Raw genomic sequence first — 19,438 nt, 5'->3', positions numbered from 1 at the left:
GCTGGAGATTGAACCCAGAACCTAATGTATGCAAGGCACAGGTTGGGATTTGTGTGTGTGTGTGTGTGTGTGTGTTGTTTTGTTTTGTTTTACTGCCTAGTCTCATGTCCCCTCTGTTTGCTTTTGACTCTTCAAAGAGTCAAAACACAAACCTCAGATAGGTCTGGTTAGTGGCTGGCATCTTGCCCCACAGCTGGCTCCCTGTGGGTGGGTGTACTCTGCCGAGAAAGAGGACTGAGTTCCAAATATGGCTTTAGGAGACTCCAGGGTAGAAATCACAGCCTCCCACCAGGGGAAGAACTCACAGTGAGCAAGGGAGCAAAGACTCCCAGCAATGCCAAGCAGTAGAGCAGACTCTAGGCATGTTTTCCCTAGTTTTGCTTTGTTTCTGTTACGCAGTTCTGGGGACCCAAACCCAAGGCTTTGCACACGCTTGGTAAACACTGCCACTGAGTAAAACTTCTCGCCTTAGCTTTGTTTTCTGTAGAACTGCCTTCCAGGTGGATGAGCACCCGAAAACAGCAACCCACCCCATTCTCCACCCCACCCCGGACCCCATACCCAGCCCTGGTGCTCTGAGCTGCCTGGCTCCTGTCCCATGGAGAGTGGGATATAAATTTCTACTTTGGGCTCTTAGCCTGTATTCACTGGGCTGTCTCTCCTCCTATTTAGGATGTCACATGTGCTCCAGTTTGAAGATAAAACAAGAAAAGTGAAAGATGCAAGCATGCAAGACTCAGACACATTTGAAATCTATGATCCTCGGAATCCAGTGAACAAAAGGAGAAGGGAGGAAAGCAAAAAGCTGTTGAGAGAGAAAAAAGAAAGAAGGTGAAAGGAGAGTGGTGATGCCAGAACTGGAAGCCGCCTACAGTGACGTCCTTGCGACAGCCATGTCCGTGGCATCGTGGAAGGGCAGGAAGCGATTATCTGAACCTGTTTTCTGGAATTATTTCCTTTTGTAAATTTGGGATGATACAAGCAAATGCTTTTGGTTACTGATACATTTTTTTTTCTTAACTGACCTTTTATATTCCTAAATCTGAAATAAAACCAATTTCTTTCTGGTTTAAATGTTAACCATTTGCATATTCTATAAGCCTGTTTATTCCCCTCACCCTGAACTTTGTGAGAATGTCTTGTCAAGATTTTTTAAATAAGTACTCAGAGAAAGAGCACTTTAATATAAAACCCCTTACACTGTAATATAAAATCAAAATTCAAAATAAAAACATTAACACTGGTGATTTTTTTGCATATAAGCATGTAGAAATAGCCAGACCAATAGGACCCTTTCTTTAATTCATTAGGAACCCATAGGCAAATTAATAATTCACTCTGTCCAGCCTACTGCCTGGTGCTATGAATGCCTTCAGGACAGAGCACTCTGCTACCATGCTCAACAAACACCACAGTCTGTTGCTGGGCCGCCTGCCACTCTGCCCTTGGCCACACAGTAACACCAGGAGCAGGTAGGTGGACAGTACCCACACCACCATTAGAACTCATCAAGAATTTCACCTTTCAAATGATGGAACTAGAAAAGATCATCCTGAGCAAGGTAACCCAGAAGCAGAAAGACACATATGGTATATACTCACTTATAAGTGGATATTGGCCATAGAGTATAGGATAAATATACTAAAATCTATAGCCCTAAAGAAGCTAAACTACAAGAGGACCCTAGGGAAGAGGCTTAACAAACATCAGAAGTAGAAAGGCAGGGCTCTTATATTTCTCCGTCCGTGTGTCTGCTGCACCTGGGATCACATTTGAAGAACCAGTGCTTTAGGAAGAGGAAGCCAGCTTCATTACTTCTTCTAAAATGATGTGGCTGCTGAACTTTTATTATTAGGTGACTAAGTTAGTCTGCCCAGAGAACTGAAAATTGTCATGTCCCTTGACCAAAGAAGAATCCTAAGCCTGTACCCTAAAGAAATTTTCAGACACTGTTCAAAGTGAGTAGGTGCTAACCACATTGAAGCATCATAAAGCAGATTATAAATATGTTGCTTCCTAGCCTACTGTGGGATACTTTATAGAGGTAAAGGCCACCAGACTCTGGGTATATGTTTGCCTAGCATGTACAAGGCCCTGAAATGGATCCTCAGCATAGAAAAAAAAAAAAAAAAAGCAGAACTATAATCATCTGTATTGTTATGGATGTGCACAGATATAAAACAAAAATGTAAAAATACCTAAAACTAGTGGTTACCCCTGAGGATGAGAAAGGAATGCCAGGATCCACTGGAGTTTCAGCCGAATGGTTAGGCACATTCTGCTTACAGGAGCATGCCACAACCTTTGCTCTTCTTGATTGTGTCTAGAACCTGAGGTGAGAAGACAGGGCTCCCAGTGTTCATGGAGCCCTCTGCCTTGAATGAGGAGGGAGACCTTTTCAGATCACAAGAGATGTGATAGGGTGCTCCGGAGAGTGTTGGTCAACTGTGAATTGTGGACATTTGAGCAAGATTTGGTCACAAAAACACATCACTGTAGTTATTTCTTACTGTACTCCTTGCACACAGTGATAGGTTTCATGAAGAGATTTACATAAAAACACATCATATATCTTGCCCAAATCCACTCCTCCTCTCCCCGACCCATTCCTTCCACTAAAAACCTTGTTTGGACTTTTGTACTCTATGCACATGTACAATTTTATGTGTTTATATAAAACCTATCTAGAAAAAAATGTAGTATTTATCTTCTTAGGTCTGACTTATTTTACTTAATATGCTCTGCTACTACATGTGTTGAAATGCCATTTCTGCTGTTCTTCTCTAATGTAGCCACTTTTACCAACTCAATATTAGCCCAGAAGAACTCACTAGTCCTTCTCCCAGGGACGAGTCAAAGAATAATTGCAGTTTTTACAAGACAGGTGATTTTTTTCTTTTATTTTTAAAATTATAGCTTAATTATATTATGTTCCCCTCCCCTTTCCTCCCTCCAAGGCCTCTTATATTCCCCTCCTTGCTCTTTTTCAAATTCATGGCCTCTTTGTTCATTAATTGTTATTACATACATATGTTGTATACACACATGTATATATACATATATATGTTTCTAAACATAACCTGCTTGCTCTGTATAATATTATTTGTATGTGTTTTTGGAGCCAACCATTTGGTATTGGATAACCAATTGGTCTGCTCTTCCCCGGAGGAGACCATTTCCTCCACTCAGCATTTCTTAGTTCTTTGTGTAGGGCTGAAGCCTCATCCACGTTAGCATGTCTATTTCTGTTGTCCTTTTTCAGCTCCTGTTTAGGCAGTCCCATTGATATGACTTTACCAGTGAAGCTTCTGATGTTACTAGGAGACACAACCTTACATCAAGCTCCCTGATCCTCTGGCTTTTAGAATCTTTATGCCCTCTCTTTGACAACGCTCCCTGAACCTTAGGTGTAGGAGCTGTTTTGTAGATGTATCCGTCGGGACTGGGCTTCACAGCTCTTCATTTTGATTGGTTTTGGTGTTCTGGAATGATCTCTGTCAGTTGCAAAGAAAAGTATCCTCTGCCTGGGGTGAGGACTACACTTTATGTGTGTGTATGAAGCCAAATCTTTAGAATGCAGTTAGGGTTTGTGCTGGGTTAGTAAATGAGTGGTTATAGGCTGTCCTCCAAGACCCAGGACTTCACTAGCTCTGGGTAGTTGGCCAGGTTTCTATGGGTTTTAAGTCCAATTAGCTGCTGGTTCCCACAAAGGTATGTGTGTCACTACAGCCCCTGTAGGTTTTCAAGCTAGTTGTTGTGGTAATATATAGGTATCATAGCTGGGTAGGGCTGTTTGTTGGTTGCTTTCCTCATTTGAAAGCTTGCATGATGCCTTCTGATACCATGAAAGAAAGCTAGCTGAATGACAAAATTAATATCTAAGTTTAGAAGCCAGGTGCAGTGGCCCACACCTGTAATCCCCACACTCTGGGAGGCAGAGGCAGACAGATCTCTGTGAGTTTGAGGCCAACCTGGTCTACAAAGCGAGTCCAGAACAGCCAAGGCTACACAGAGAAAACCCTGTCTCGATAAACAGAAACAAAAACAACAACAACAAAAAATCTTAGTTTAGTGTAAATGTTCATCTACTTAACTGCAAGAAGCAGAATGTTCTGAAATGTAGTAGTAATTAGAATATTATGGGATTTCACCATTACAAATTTCACTAAAGTAATTTCCAAGAACAATAGGAAAAAATGTTTAGGCCAAGTAAATGAATGCAAAAAAATTAATAATATGATAACATTAAAAATTGCCTTCAATTTTCACTTCATTTTTGTATCTTGGTTTATTTTTGTTTATGTGTTTTGGTCAGGGATATCCTGAGACAAAGCAGCCTGTCAGAGTTCTTGTTCTTTGCCTGTGGCAAAGCTAGAAAGAGAAAAACAACTAGCATTTTTGTTCTAATTATTGCAAGCCTTCCCTTCTACTTTGGGTGAGGCTGGTGGCACATGAAGAGCTAAAACCAGCCCTTGACTTTTCCTTTCCCAAAGGGTAATTGAAGTTAATGGAGATCTGTCTGGGATTTTTAATGTTACAAAAATGTGCTTTGCCACACGCCATCAGTTCTGTCTCCTCTGAGGCCACACATCTGCTGCATGTAAAAATGGAGACATCATAAAACAAGAGGTCATTAAAACGTGTGAGGAGATGAGTGGTTTGCTGCTGTCTTTAGAACACATTCGGTGACTGATGGTGGGCGTCCGTAGCAAACTGTCACTGCCAGGCTCTTGATAAGATCAGATGTGTGAGGTGCACAACCCTATCGTGTTGTGTCAGCCTGCCCTATATGGGAAAGGTTAGGTAGACGCAAGTATGGCTGAAACACACTGCTTTATCTTACTGATGACTAGAAAGGGGAGGTGTGAAGTGAGTCACCCTGAGGGCCCTATCAGGGTGAACAATTTGTATGTACGGTGTCGATGCAGAGTGATTAAGAGGGGTTGCACTCTTCCCTGCCACTCACAAACAAGAGCGGGCCTGCTTTCACCGAGGCTGTGTCTGCCGGCAACCTAGCAGTTTGCCAGGTGGCCCCATTTCTGGAAAGCACAGTCCATTTCCCATCTCTGCTTCTTTTAGCTTTTAAGGGAGAGATGTGAATCAGGAACCAGGATGTAGACAAATTCTTGCTAGATGAAACTCAAAGGCTAAGAAAAGTGGTTAAGACATCAGACCATACAAGGCTGGTGTTAGAAGTGCGGGGTCTGCGGGAGGAATGTTCACTAACCACCATGACCTCCCACCCCAACACACACACCCCTCACCAAACCCACAGGTCACGTCTCTGTCACAGCTACTAAGCTTCCTCAGTCCCTGTGGAGAGGTGTTTTCAGTGGTGGTGAGTGAGCTCAGAGAGAATTTGCAGTATTTGTCATGCTGCCCGCCATAGCCAGTTCCAAGCGCTGGTACGGTAGTTCCTTTTGCCATTTCATTTCATTTCTGGCTAATGGCTTCGTTACAAACTCTCCCAACAGCACTGCAGAACTCAGTCTGTTGTGACCCCTTACTAGATCCATGATCGCCATGTTTTCTCCTACTTCTTTCTTTTTAATTCCAGTTAATCTTGTACTCAGCTCAAAAGGGAAACAAATCTTATGGGGAAAAAGGTAAGAATACAATGATAGGTCTTTGATTTATCCCCCTTTTGAAATAGTGTACAAATGTATTATTTAACTTAAAAGAGTAGTATTGAGTTAGAGGATGGGAAGTCCCACCTGAAAAGATTTTTAAAAGCTGGATTCTAAACGAATTGCCAGCAGTGAGCTGGTTTTCTCCCACATCTGCTGGAAATTATTCCCCCACGATTAAATCATGGTATTAATTCATGTTACTTGATCAGCTAAAATATCTTCTGGAGACTTTCTTCACAGCACCAGTTAAGAAAAAGATACTTTTTTTTCATCTTTTAGAAAATTATTGTTTTCTCATCCTCATGATGTCAAATGCAATTGTTATGGCTAAACTGCTAGCATTTTTAAAAAATAAGATAATTTTGAAATTAGGAAACACTCAAGTGACTTTCACATCTGTTTTCTGTACTTAATCTATATTAAGACTATATCAGGATATTCAAATAATTTAATAAAAATACACTAGAAATAAAGGATCCCATATATAGAAAATATATCATCCCACTGAAAATATGTGATTTATAGTTCCCAACAGTTACAGGGAACTTACTGTCTGCAGCTTCCTTCTCTTTGTCATGTGATATGTATGAAGTAGTGTTTAATTTCAGTTTGGGGAAAATAGTTTATTTGGGGTAAGAGGCATGAAGTATTTTTTCTCTACTCTAAAATCTTGTTATAATACTGTATGGTGGGTGCAAATGTATTATGGATGATATTTCCCAATTAGCCAGAGAATTCAGCAAGTGACTCTTCAACTTACAAAAGGGATACACGTTCATGTCTGTCAACCTGACACTTCCAAAGTTGAACATCGCTACCATTCCTAGTCTTGCCTCTGCCAGCCCTGCTCCTTGGCAGTTTTCCCATCTCTGCATTGGCAATGCCAACTTCCCAGTTGCTCAGGCTGCATAACCTGAGTACCTGTCTTTACCTCACAACACCCAAACTGTTACGATATTCTGTTGGTTCTACCTTCAGAATAGACCCAGACCATCACTATTTTCCACTGCTACCACCCACGTGAAAGAGAGCATCAATTTTCACACAGGCTACTAAAAGAGAGCCGTATCTAGTCTCCTTACTTTCACTCATCTCCCTGTAACTGTTATCATGGCAGTCAATGAAAGTTTTTGAAGTCTAAGTCACATTGTTATATTCTGTTTAAACCCTATGTAATTCAGAGTAAAGCTCAAGCCCTAACAGTGGGGTATGAGGCTCTGTGTAATTGCCACACCGCTCCTCAGTCGCACTGACCTCCTCTCTCACAGCCCTCTCTACTCGCTCTCCTTCCTGGCTGCTCACCAGGAAAGCTATGTGTATTCCATCTTGGGATCGTTGTAGCCGCTGCTCCCACTACCCAAAGCCGTGTTTCCCGTGACAGCCTGGCGAAGCATCCCTTGGCTGCTTCAGGTCTGTGTTTGGATGATGCTTCAGAGAATCCCACAGTAACAATTCTACTTTAGAAACACAACCCTCTCCACACGTTCAGTCACCATCTGCCTGTTCATTTGTAGTCCACTAACCACTAAGCACTTTGCCCAATAATTTATTTGATTTTTACAGGCAGTCTCATGAGGTCAGAACCTGCTATATTCATTTACAGATGAGGGAATCGAGTCTTAGGTTATTTATTGAAGCTAGAGAGATGGCACAGCCTACAAGAGCACTTGCTCCTCTTGCTGAGGACCCAGGTTCAGTTTTCAGAACCCACATGATGGCTTATAACTATCTGTAACTCCAGTTCTAGGGGATTCAACCCCCTCTTCTGGCATATACATAGTATAAGAACATATATATGCAGGCAAAAGTCAATGCACACAAAATAAATACATTTTAAATGTATTTTTTAAAGAGTGGAGCTTTTTTTTTTTTTTTTTTTTGCACTCATCATCAAAATGAGTACTTTCATCAACTTTTAAAAACTAGTATTTCAGTGTTCAGAACCTAACAGAAAGGGAATATATAATAAATATTTGCTAAATTGACAGATAAACCACTACAACCCAGGGAGAACTTTTGAAGGTCAATATGAGTTTATTACATTCTCATAGCTTAATATCTTCATGAAAAGAGGTTGTATTTATGACAGACATGCAGAAGAGTACAACCTCAGCTCAGGGGCCACTCCAACAATGTATAAATAATGTCCAGATACCAGATTCCCTATTCTCATGGGGACAATGCCCGTCTAATCCTTCCATCAAAGCGCTATCTCTGCCTGGGAAAACACAGGCAGGAAAACTGTGCTTTCACATGTGAGGAAGACCTGTGGTGAGAAATGCCAGTGCTTCGGGCATGCTCACTTTATACCAGACCCTCTCCTAAGCACTGTGTTAACTCAGTTGATTCTTATAAACAACCGTATGACGTGTTCATCTCTACCCTTATCTCTCTTTTCCAAATCAGGAGAAGATTTGGGTCTTAGTGAAGTTAAGTAATTTATCAGTGTTAGACCGTATACAGAGGAGCTGGAGTATCAGGCTCACCCCAGAGCTTCCGCCACTGATAACCACTTTCCTGAGCCTCTCACTGCAGGAACCAAGGTGTCTTTCTGGCAGACATTCTACTGACCTGTAGAGTTTATAATCCAGTGAAAACACAGGACTTCAATTGAAAATAATTATACATGTAAAAACGAAGTGAATGCCAAAGAAGACCAAGAGATGGGGCTAGTGAGATTAACCTGGGACTTCTTCGTGACAGGGCGGATTTTGACTCTAATTTGAAAGGAAAGGAAAACATGACATTGAGGCGACAGGTCATGCTCCAGGTGGGGAGAAGGTTGTGCAGACGGGCTATTAAGAAAAATGTTAAGGACAATAATGTGTCTGTGTAATGGCAAAACATCTGCTCAATTCCTTTTTTTTTTTTAAGCCAACCTCCATCAATGTAGTGAATTTCTTCAGCCAATCCAGATGTTTGGCGTCTTGTAGACAAAACATCCAGATGATTAACTGAAGATTTGACAGAGTCGCCTGGATTAGCCAGATGTTGTAGCATTGTATAGACACCGTCAGGACGTTTACTTGGCTGGAGTGGGGTCCAGCTGTAAAGGAGATAGATGGTCTGTGCAGTGAAGGGAGCTTCGGAGCAGAAGACCTGGGCCTGGATTAGATGCAGCTGGAGCTGCTGCAAGAGGTGTGTGATGGAAATGATGCTTCAGGAAGAGAGTTCTATGTGAAGAGAATACAAAATAACAGTGAGAGGAAAAGTTGTAGACAGGAAAGAAGATCTTAGGAGAGTGCAGGTGCACGTGAGGTAATTAAAGCCTGAACCAGAATTTTGAGAAGGCAACAGGAAGAAGTGGATCTGAAAAACATTACAGAAAAAGAACAGGAAGTCATGATGGCCTAGACAAGGGAGTAAAGTGCACATCACCCAAAGGCTGGAGACCACGAAGCCTGGGAAAGCAGCCACTGGCAGTCTCACTACAGGAGTAAAGCAAGAGGGATCCCCGAAAGAACCTTCCCCAAAAGCCTACATTCAGAGCCCACTACCAAATCTATAGTTAGCAGGTAGGGAGACCACAAATCCGTCAACTTCAGGGTCCCTAATCAGTTGAGTGTTGCCTAAAGTGATTACCCTTTTAAGTTCAATTTCACAAAAGGATCAAGAGTGCTAGATTCACACTATCAGGTGGACATAACAAGTGAAAAGTGTAGGCAGCTTTTTAATGGCATTTGCTCTCATGTAGTGTGTAATGCAAGCTAAGAAATATAAAGCATAACTAGATGCACTAAGATTATGAGAAACTGCACTGTGTTGATTTGACAAATTGGCGTTTGAAAAACCTGTTTATAAGCAGGCATTAAAGGCTGAGTACAAACATTTACTTATGTTATTTAAAGGTCAGATTTATCAAATTTTGGAGATCGCAAGCCTTGGCTAAGATATTTTTTTAATTTTCAAATCTTATTTGATAAGAGTCAAGCTTATCTTTAGTCATAGTCATGGATTCCAATTCATTAGCGTTCTCACCATGACAGTTCCATGAAAGGATGCTACAGTTTAACTCTTAAATGTCCCCCAAAGGCCCATCTGTTTATAGCTTAGTTCTTAGCCTCAGATGCTAATGAAGATGGAGAAATAGTTTAGGCCATAGACCAGTAGAAGGAAGTCGTATCCTGAAAAGGATGCCCTTGAAGGAGATACTACCTTTTTTTCCCTTCCTGCCTAAGGTTAGCAACCGCTATGCTCTTACAGTGGTGTGCTTCGCTGCCGTGTTCCACAACAATGTAGCCAAGTGACCGTGGACCAAAACTTCTGAAATCATGCGCCAAAATAAACCCTTCCTCTTCTCAAATTGATTCATCCCAGGTATTTGTCATAGCGAGGGAAAGCTAACACACAGGGTGTGTGCTCTTGCTTACTGAAAAGCATCCTGAGTATTTATGGAATTTGTGGTTTTGCACATGTGCAGTTTCCAGCATTTTCAGCTCCAAGCCTATCGGCCCACACAACCAGTTGGGTGCCCTTTATAAACAAACAGAGATTTTTCACCAAATACTTGCTTGTTCAACAGAGAAAAAAAGCAAAGCAAAACAGTTTCTTCACAGTTAGGAGTACAGCTCGATGGCAGGGAATGGCCATGAATGTGCAATGCCCTAGGTACAAGCCCCAGGACCAAAAAATAAAAGTAAAACAACACCAAAAATAGCAAGAGGAAAAGCCTTTCAGAGAGACGTGGCTCTCTGTTCAAGGTTGTGCACTATCTATCCCCCACCCCCATCCCCACAAACACCCTAGAAGAACACAGAATGGAAGAGTAGAAATGTCTCTGTGTGTTGCAGAGTCTCCCGGGGAAGATCCTGTCATCATCAGTTTCCCTAAATCCAAAATGGCAAATACACTGCTCTGGGTAGGGGTCCGGGAGCCTGTCGGTTTTTGTTGTTGTTATTATTGTATTGGTTTTATTACTATTATTATTAAGCTCCTCCAACTAATTCTGATGCTTGGTTTTATTTTTCTGCTTAAGGTTGGTTGATTGGTTGAAGGTTGATTCTGGAAAAATGCTGTCCTGAGGCAGAGACTAGAGTGAGAAATACCAAAGAGACTGAGACTTCCAAACTATAAAAACTGATTCAATGTTTCCTCCCACCTAAGAGTCACATCACCTTAAAAATTCCTTAAAAAATGTTCTCCTAGGCGACTTCACTATGTTCCTTAATGGTAGACTTTTTCACAGAAGCTTCATGAAGTCCATTGCAACCAGCCTGAGAAACCAAGATGATGAGTACCACCCCTGTCTGTTCTCAGTTCCTAGCACTTCTACCCCCGCTTCTAAACACTGTTAGTGCAGATGGGGAATATAATTAATGACCTTGATAAGTCTTTCCTGGTACTCCAAGGCTGAATAAGTCACTTATTTCTCAAATAGAACATCAGTTGGTTTCTCTAAAACAATGAGCGATTCAGGTGTTTCCTGTGTTTCCTATAGCCCTTCTATTGTAAGAACTAGATTTATCAGATAGCAAGCTACTTTCTCAAAAGGCTAATCAATAGAATGTCCTCACTCTAACACCAACATTAGAGTGTTTGTTCTCATAAATGCCCTTCTTTTGGCGGAACAAACTATGCCCATAATAAAAAGTGCTGGGTCTTTTTTTTCCTTGATGATATGGTTTCATTTGCCCTGGTAGCAACATATTTTCCTGGGCCTCTTTTTCCCAAGCATATTGGAGAGGTAGACATTGGGAGAGATTTATTTAAAAATCGGTAGAGTAGCACAGCAGGAAGTCAAATTTGTGTATAACTCACTTTGTTGCTTTTTAAATACAGCAGGCACCTCAAACACAGGAATTACTTTTGATCTGAATCATGATTATTTTCCACTTTCCAGCCTCTTTCAAGTTCCTTCCAGCTATGACAGCAAATAGTGTCATGCCCCCATGGAATGGACGGAGGACAAGAGAAGGCTGTGAAAGAAAACCCTTGGGAATATCCACAACATAAAGGTCTTGTGTCCTTAAATAAGTCAAAACAGTGAGATAAGTTTCCATTGATCTTATCTTCTGTGTAACACTATGTAATGATACTTAGCACCTTGATCAGAGCCACAGTACTGATAGGGGTAAGCCCTTAACAGATGATTCAGTAGGACTTAATTGATTCTACTACCTTAGTATGACTGATCTCATAGACAGGCTTTGGAGTACTGTATGCTTTTTTTTTTTTTTTTTTTTTTTTTTTTTTATTGAGGGAGACTTCCAGCCCATACAATGACTTTGTAGAAACTGGAAAAAGGCACCATTCCCAAGATACCATTCCCACATGTCAGAAATTCTAAGAAAGAACTGTGTCATTTGGGAAAACCTTTTACTGAACCTGCAGTCCAGCATTTCCTGCCCCACTGTTTTCTCATGAGCTCTGTTACACTCCATTTCTCTGAGAAACCAGATCTTTGTACCTCCAACAACATAGCCAACGTTCAGCCGATGGACCCTGCTTGGTCTGGTCTGTCTCTATCTTAACTGCAGAGAGAGGTTCAGTGCTTTTACATAAAAGATAGATAGATAGATAGATAGATAGATAGATAGATAGATAGATAGATAGACGGATAGATAGACGGATAGATAGACAGATAAAATGCTTGGGACTTCAGACTAGACGGGAACTCCAGAGCCTTCAGTGACCAGGATCCCCACCGCTTCCTCTGGCCCTTGACTTTCTAAAGGGATCTGGGGAATATAATTCCTTACCAAGCCTGCCAACCAATGGGCATCCAAGAAAATGATAAACAAAGATATTCTTCACAGCACTATGGAATGAGCAGTGAAAATGCCTCTTCTGGGGGGCTGATAATAGTCTTTGGTCTCTCCAACCTCCTGGCTGGTATATCACTGTCTTCTTGGACACATTCTGCTGTGATCCATCACCTGGCTGTAGCACCTGGGGTAGCTCTCTCTGTATGCTCAGTGGGGGCTGCTCATTTGGCATCTCCTCTCCAGAGCAAATACCCTCTGTGCTACCAAGTGCTAGCTATGAGTTAGTTACACAAATCCTAACCCCCTGAGTATCCCAAGCAGTGAACCTATGCCTAGCTTGCTCATGAATAAGAGTATTCTGAGAGTATTCGAGAGCCACCCAAAGAAGAGGCAGCTGCTTAAAAATCGGTACTAGCCAAAGAAGTCTGGCTTCTGGACATCTTCCCTCTTTGTCTTTTACTCTGTATTTTCCTTGCTATTGGTCGCTAAGGTCTTATCCCATCAATAGGGGAGGAAATGTTTGTTTTGTTTTCTTCACTAGCAGATTTTTCTCAAACCATCTTCCATACTGAGGATAAAGCACCAAATCTACAAATGCTAAAACCTTCAAGAGCCCAGCAAGTCCTCACTCTTCTAGGCCAACATAACAATTTTCGGCATTCCCATCACCTTTTAAAATTCCTTCAGAGAAAGGGAATGACTCTGCTGGTCACAGACCTGACATGTGCACAGTTAAACCTTAAGAAAACTGAATCCAAGACTGGACTCAGATGCTTCAGAATTTGTTGGAATGAATCAACAAAAAAAAAAAAGTAAAAAATAAAATTTCAAATCCTGCTTGATTTGCCTGAAGACCTCTGTAGAGATGGGCTCTACAGGAAACAGTTCCGTCTTCCAGAATAGATGTTCACTTCTTTGCTTTTCCAGCCAGGCGTCTGGGAGAAGCCAGCTGTGTAGTCATTTGGTAATGTCCTTCCCTCCGCCAAGGTGGATTAATGCTGGGAGACCTTACAGCTGGTGAGTAATGGGCAGTGTTTACAGATCCTCCAAGATCCCCAACGTGTGATTATTTTCATACTCAGGTTTCTGTCGTCATTCCCCCAAAGGGTGCTTTGTCACTCCCTTTTCCTTCACCGGACTCTCAAGTCTGTGTTACAAGGACAAGAAGGTCCGCCAGTCATCAGCAATCTCTTCAAACCCAACTGGTAGACACTTCCCCGACCCTGCTAAAGTGAGAGGTTTCCCTGACAGTTAACACTGGCTTTCTTTTAAATATTCAGGAGAATTGGTAATAGTTACTTGTTAAGATGTGATTTTTAATAGCCATGCTTTCACTTCAGCACTTTGTTCCTTTATGCCCCTGCATGACCCGCAGAGTGGCTTTAGAATGTCATAGGCCTGTGAAGATCTCAGTCCTTGAACAACCCCGTGTATGGAAGATGTGGTTTGAGAACTAATTGCGCTTTGCATTTTTTTTTAATCATTACTGTCATTCATTCCTCTCCACTGCTGTCACTACCACCACCCAAATTCTTCAACTTGTATTCTGCTCCTTTCTGGATTTCACAGGTCTTGTAAAAAAAAAAAAAAACCCCTTCTGATATAAAAAGAAGACCTGAGTTCTGAACACACAATAAAATTAATGAAGTGAATTGTAAAAATAAAAGCAAGTAAAGGGTGAAGTGCTTGTGTAGTGTGCTTGAGGCCCCTGGTTCAATCGTCAGCCCAGTGAAAATACAAAGGAATGAAAGCCAAAAGGAAATAAAAATAAAGTTAAAAGTTCTGGTTCTGTCTGTGCCACTGGCTGGCTTGGATCCCTCAGTGACCTACCCTGAGTTTCCTCCTCTGTGAGCTGGACATATTTCCTACTCCCAGAAGATCAAGTGTGTGCGGAAGCTAACTCTGTCCAAGTGTGAGCCTGTGCTCGCTAAGTGCTGGCCACAGGTACTAGAATTCAGAAATGGTGATCGTTAGGGTTTCCTTCCCAGTCAGTCAGAACTGTGTTAGAGCAGTTAGCTAAGGCTGGATTCTGTACTCCTGGGAGGCGACTTTCCAGCTGTCACTGCCGGCTGAGCATCCAATCAAGAGTTGTACAGCTGTCTCCTGGTTCTAATCCCTTGCTCCCTTCATTCATAGACCTGAGCTCAAATCCTTCCCTGAGTCTTTGGAACCTTTTTCCTCTTGGTCGCTCAGGAGATAAGGGACCTAGGTCCTCTTCGAAGATCCCTTCAACTCTGAGTCAAATCATAAGGTCACCCAGAGCAGCAAAGCCAGAATTTTTGGAAAACCGGTCCAAGTGTTTCTCAGAACCTGGGAAGTTCTTATCAGCAAATCCATCCCCAGAGAGGCGCCGTGTTGTTGCCTAAGCCAAATGTTGGGCTTGATATTAGGTAACCGAGGCCATAAGCCAGGGGTTCTGACTTGGCTGCTACACAGTCACACAGGAGCTTCAGGTGGCTGCCTCCCAAGCTGGGGACCCTGTTCCCAGACAGTTAGTAGCCTATCCTGATGATGACCCCAGCTTGGGAAACCCTGCTTAGATCAACCTTCAGTGTGTTCCCCCCGTGCTGTGCTATCTTTTCTGACCCACATAAACTTGGAGCTGGTGAATTTTTGATAACAGTCATCACATGCTTCCAAGAGATCACAGAGCATCAAGCCGCTGATCACAGCTTCTGAATCCCTTTGTTCCATACCTCGAAACGTTAGCCCAGGAGAGAACAAGGACATCATATTTGAGCCAAAGTGATACAATCAAGAGAGAACAGCAGGGCCTGTAGAAACGGCAGCAGCTTGTTTGGAACAATGGATATGAGTTCAAAAGATTTAAAAGCTGGAGACTCGACGCTGATCAAAAAGCAGATAAAAGGACTGCTCTCTGCCAAGGCAATCTGACACGCTATCGTACTTACCAGGCTGCTAACCCTAGTGGACCTTTGCTTTAGAAGAGAAAGGAAGAAGGAAAGAAAATGGAAAAGACTGTGGGGAAAGCCTTGATGTGGTTGAAATAAATGAGCAGGGCAGTGGCAGAGGGCCATGTTGTTAAGAGATGTCTGTTCTGCCTTCATGGACTCATCTCTAGAGCACAGGTCCTTTCCTATTCCCTGACCACTCCTGGTCGGTGGAAGGGTGTTCTTCATTGACAGTAGCATCCGACCAGCCTCTCAGACAGCACAGATGGGCAACCGGAGACTGAGAGGCTCCTGAACAAGTAAGAATTCCGTCAAGGCTGAGTGAGGGTTACAATGAGCTGCAAGAGGAAAACCCCTGATGGCAAACCCAAGCTCCCTCACTCCCATCTGCTGCACCCTGGCCTCTCCAGACAGCCTAGTGACTTTTCATTTCACATGCAGAAGCTCTTCTTCCTGTTTGCTCAACTGTAAACAAGGTCTAGCCTAACCCAGAATCCTTTGTTTTACAAAACCACTCCAAATATGAACATGGGCCTTTTTACTGACATTCAGATGCCCTTCCAGAGGATGCATCCTTTATGCAAGAATAGGCCAATCACAACATAGCTTCATAATCCCTAACAAGACCATTCTCTCGTTCCCATGTTCCTCATGGTCCCTCATCCATCTTCTTGAGGATGGCCAGGAAGGTGAAGCTCCAGCCTGGCTGGAGACCCATGCCTGCAGGCAGAGAAAGCATCTCTGCTACTCTTCAAAGCTACAAATTGCTGTGTTCTAACAAGATGAAATTGTTAAAATGATTTTAATAAAAATAAAATCACAGATGACATGTGCCTATGGTACAGAGCTCATTAAACCTTGCCGCTGGAAAACCTTATACTTTAGAAGTGTGGTTCTCTCTCCAAGTGACTTATAAGGGGTCCAGGATCTGATTTACCCATTTTTGGCTCTGGTACCCAAGCAAGCCTCAGCCAAACAACTGTCTCCCCGCGATGGTGATATCCATCTTTAAGAGCACAGCTAGCAGATGTGACTGTAGCCAGTACGGAATGAACATGGCAGGTTCTTAAGGAGGGCTTCTTGATCTAGGCCCCAGCCTCCTTCTCATCCAGAAGAGGGAGGAAAGAAGGGTCAGGGGAGAGGTCCCAAACATGGTCTTAAGTGGACAGCTATCCAAGAAAAGAAATGATTGATGGATTTTTCTTTTTTTTTTGGCACATTGATGACAAGCATCCAATATTCTCCTAGTCACAAGTCTAGTAGACAAGACACTGACATTGTCTCTTTTGCTAAAAGAGCTAAACATTATGGTCACAAGAAACTAAGCCTAAGAGAGCAAAACAGCCCTGCTCAGTGCAGTTGCTGCCCTCTTTGAAGCTCTTGCCGCAGGTCATGAAATGGGGACAGAGTTTCTGATAGATTCCAGGTCATAGGCCATTTGAAATGTCTCTCTGAGCCCCTCCCTGGGCTCCTGTTTCCTGAAAACTGACTTGATGGAAAGGCTTGGTGATGGAAGAGAATGATGGCAAAAAGACTGGTGGTCAGAGGATCAATTCCCACGGTGGCCTTTTGTCGAGAAGGTCTTAGACACTCTGTTGGTAGTTACCCTGGTTCGGAAAAGGCATACAAACCTTCTCATTGCTTTGGTGTTGAGCCGCTATGGGTGCTGCCTGTCTGGCAATGGTAGTTATGACCAAAGCTTCATCAGGAAGAACCTGACTTGGCATCTCTCTCTGTTTGCCATGGGGTGACCTTCTCTTTATGAGAGATACTGTGTCACAAACTTTGTCTTCAGCTGAGCCAATGTTCTCAACACTAATCTATGAGGAAGGCTAGACTGACCAACTGCCCACACTCTCTGTCTAGACTCATAAAGTAGTTGGCAAGTTCTTGTGAATGCAGCTGTCAATTTCTGAGCCATCTGAGACCTACCAGTGCAACAATGACATAAGGGTCCTAACAAAGACAGCCATAGTGGCTCTCTCTTCCCAATCCCAGGTGAAGTGACTAGTGGTTGCCCTGTCTCTTTACAACAGTGCCCTTTGCTGGCAGTGTAGCCACCACCCACTTAGTTCAACTTGACTTTCATCTGTGTCACAGTGTCTGAGAGTAAAGACCTGGACTTTTGACACCCACCACCGACAAACCTAGCACTCGCCACATCTCCAAACCCACTCACTGCTTTTAGTCCACAAGGATTCTCACTGTTCCCATTTCTGAAGGATGGTGTCCTTCTTGCCATGTAGCTCACACAGGGTTGGAAGATAGCCAACGCCATTCTCATCATGTCCAGTGAGGTCAGCTTCTCCAGGCTGGGCTCTCCGCACCCTGCCCCAGTCACAACATTCTCTAGACACTTGTTGACCTGCTGTGTTATCCCAGTAAAGGTCACCCGCCTTTTGAATTCTTTCCACTCTCCTCCCAGTTATTTGTGATACCTTCTTAGAAACTTAAAAATAACATTTATTTCCTCAGTGGTTTTGTATGTTTCCATTTGGCAAACTTTATTTTGTTCCATGTGTTTCTAAGGGAACAGAAATGAAAATGGTTTATGTCCTACATCCTACACCAACCTGCTGTTCTCTGTCCCGGAAATGCCCTCAGTCCAAAGTGGGTACACCCAACCACAAGCTAAGCCTCAATGCCGAAGCAATACGAGCCACGAGGACAATGCGCATTGTTTGGTTGTTGGAACATCTGCTACAGTGCACTTGCCTTAATCAGTAACTTTATTTTAAATAGATTCATGCCACTTTGTCTGGATATAATTACAGTGTAAACGTGGTTTGTGTTATGACTATTGCCGCAACAACTGAGTCCTGTTATTAAAATGAAAGCGAGGACAGGACAAGAAGTCAAGATGAAGGGCAGCAGTTACTGGGAGGGGCTTGTGGGGACCTGCTGGAGTGCAGGAAGCATTCTATTTGAAGAACTGGGTGGTAGTTTTCATTCTGTCATAATTCATTGGCTATCTATAGATGTGTGTGTGTGTGTGTGTGTATTTTTTTTTAAAGCAAAAACAGGATTTGTTTGAGGCAGGCGGCCAAAGTGATCGCTCCCTTCAGCAGCAGTATTATTTTAGTGCCCACTGTGTGACTCATACAAAGCAAACACTTGGAGATATTATAGAGAATAAATTTGGGGCCACAAGGCCTGACTTCAAGGAGTTTACAATCCATAGGCAGTTATAATATAAATAAAGAACGTGCAATTTTTTTAAATTAGGTTATTTTCCATTCACATATTACTTAAAGAATAATGATTTTTATTGTGACACTTTCATCTGTGTATAAATATGTTTTGATCACATTTATCCATCCCCACAGCCCTCTCTCACTCTTCTTCCACTCCTACTGAATCCTCTTTCCAGAGTCCTCTATTTTCACTTTTTTAAAAGTTTCATTTTTCAGCTTCTTCTTCCTCTTCTTTTTAAAATTTTGTTCTTCACAATTTATTCATTATATATCCCGATTGAGGCCCCCTCCCTTAACTTCCCCAGTCCCACCCTCCCTCCCTCTTCCCCTCATCCCCTTCTACTAGTCCACTGAAAGGGAGAGTTCTCCATTATTGCCATCTGCCCATAGTTTGCTAACTCTCATCAGGACTGCCCAGATCCTCTTCTTCCCCATGGCCTGGCAAGGCCTCATCACCAGGGGCAGGTGATCAGAGAGCAGTCAACTGAGTTCATGACAGAGGCAGCCCCTGCTCCCCTCACTCAGAGATCCACATGGAGACTGAGCTGCCAATCCACAGATCTAAACAAGCTAAACACTAAGGAGAACCCTAGGGAGGATGTTTAAATCTCATTCAGAACGGCAAACAGGATAGACACCAGAAGCAGTGGAAGAGAGGCAACAGGATGAGAGTTCTCTAAAAGGATTCACCCAACAGGGGATTGAAGCAGATGCTCAGACTCAGGGCTAAACTTTGGGCAGAGTGCAGGGAATCTTATGGAGGAAAAGAGGGGTGGGATTATAGGGACATGAAAAGGACAGGAACCCCACAAGGGGAACAACAAAACTGATAGATCTGAGCCCAGGGGGTCCTTCAGAGACTGATGCACCAGTGAAGAGGACCTAGAACCCCTGCTCAGCTGTGGCAGAGTGGCAGATCTGTCTCCATGTGGACTTCTTCTCCTCCTCCTCCTCCTCCTCCTCCTCCTCCTCTTCCTCCTCCTCCTCCTCCTCCTCCT

The 19,438-nt window shown here is 42.8% G+C and overlaps 1 protein-coding gene across 2 annotated transcripts in view; it reads left to right on the top strand.

The window, feature by feature from the left end:
* Window positions 1-1,080, top strand: part of Cwc27 (CWC27 spliceosome associated cyclophilin) — a 212,447-nt gene extending 211,367 nt beyond the window's left edge. For both annotated transcript variants that reach the window (XM_055601911.1, XM_055601910.1), the window contains one exon: window positions 673-1,080. In XM_055601911.1, the coding sequence (XP_055457886.1) occupies window positions 673-835 (163 nt within the window). In that variant the 3' untranslated portion in view covers window positions 836-1,080. The remainder of the gene's footprint in view (window positions 1-672) is intronic.
* The last annotated feature ends 18,358 nt before the right edge of the window (window positions 1,081-19,438 follow it).

The sequence above is a fragment of the Psammomys obesus genome, unplaced genomic scaffold (assembly GCF_907164565.1).
Source record: "Psammomys obesus unplaced genomic scaffold, mPsaObe1.curated_primary_1811, whole genome shotgun sequence".
Lineage (NCBI taxonomy): Eukaryota > Metazoa > Chordata > Mammalia > Rodentia > Muridae > Psammomys > Psammomys obesus.
The sequence above is the reverse complement of the archived record's forward strand: the minus strand, read 5'-3'. Positions and strand labels throughout refer to the sequence as shown.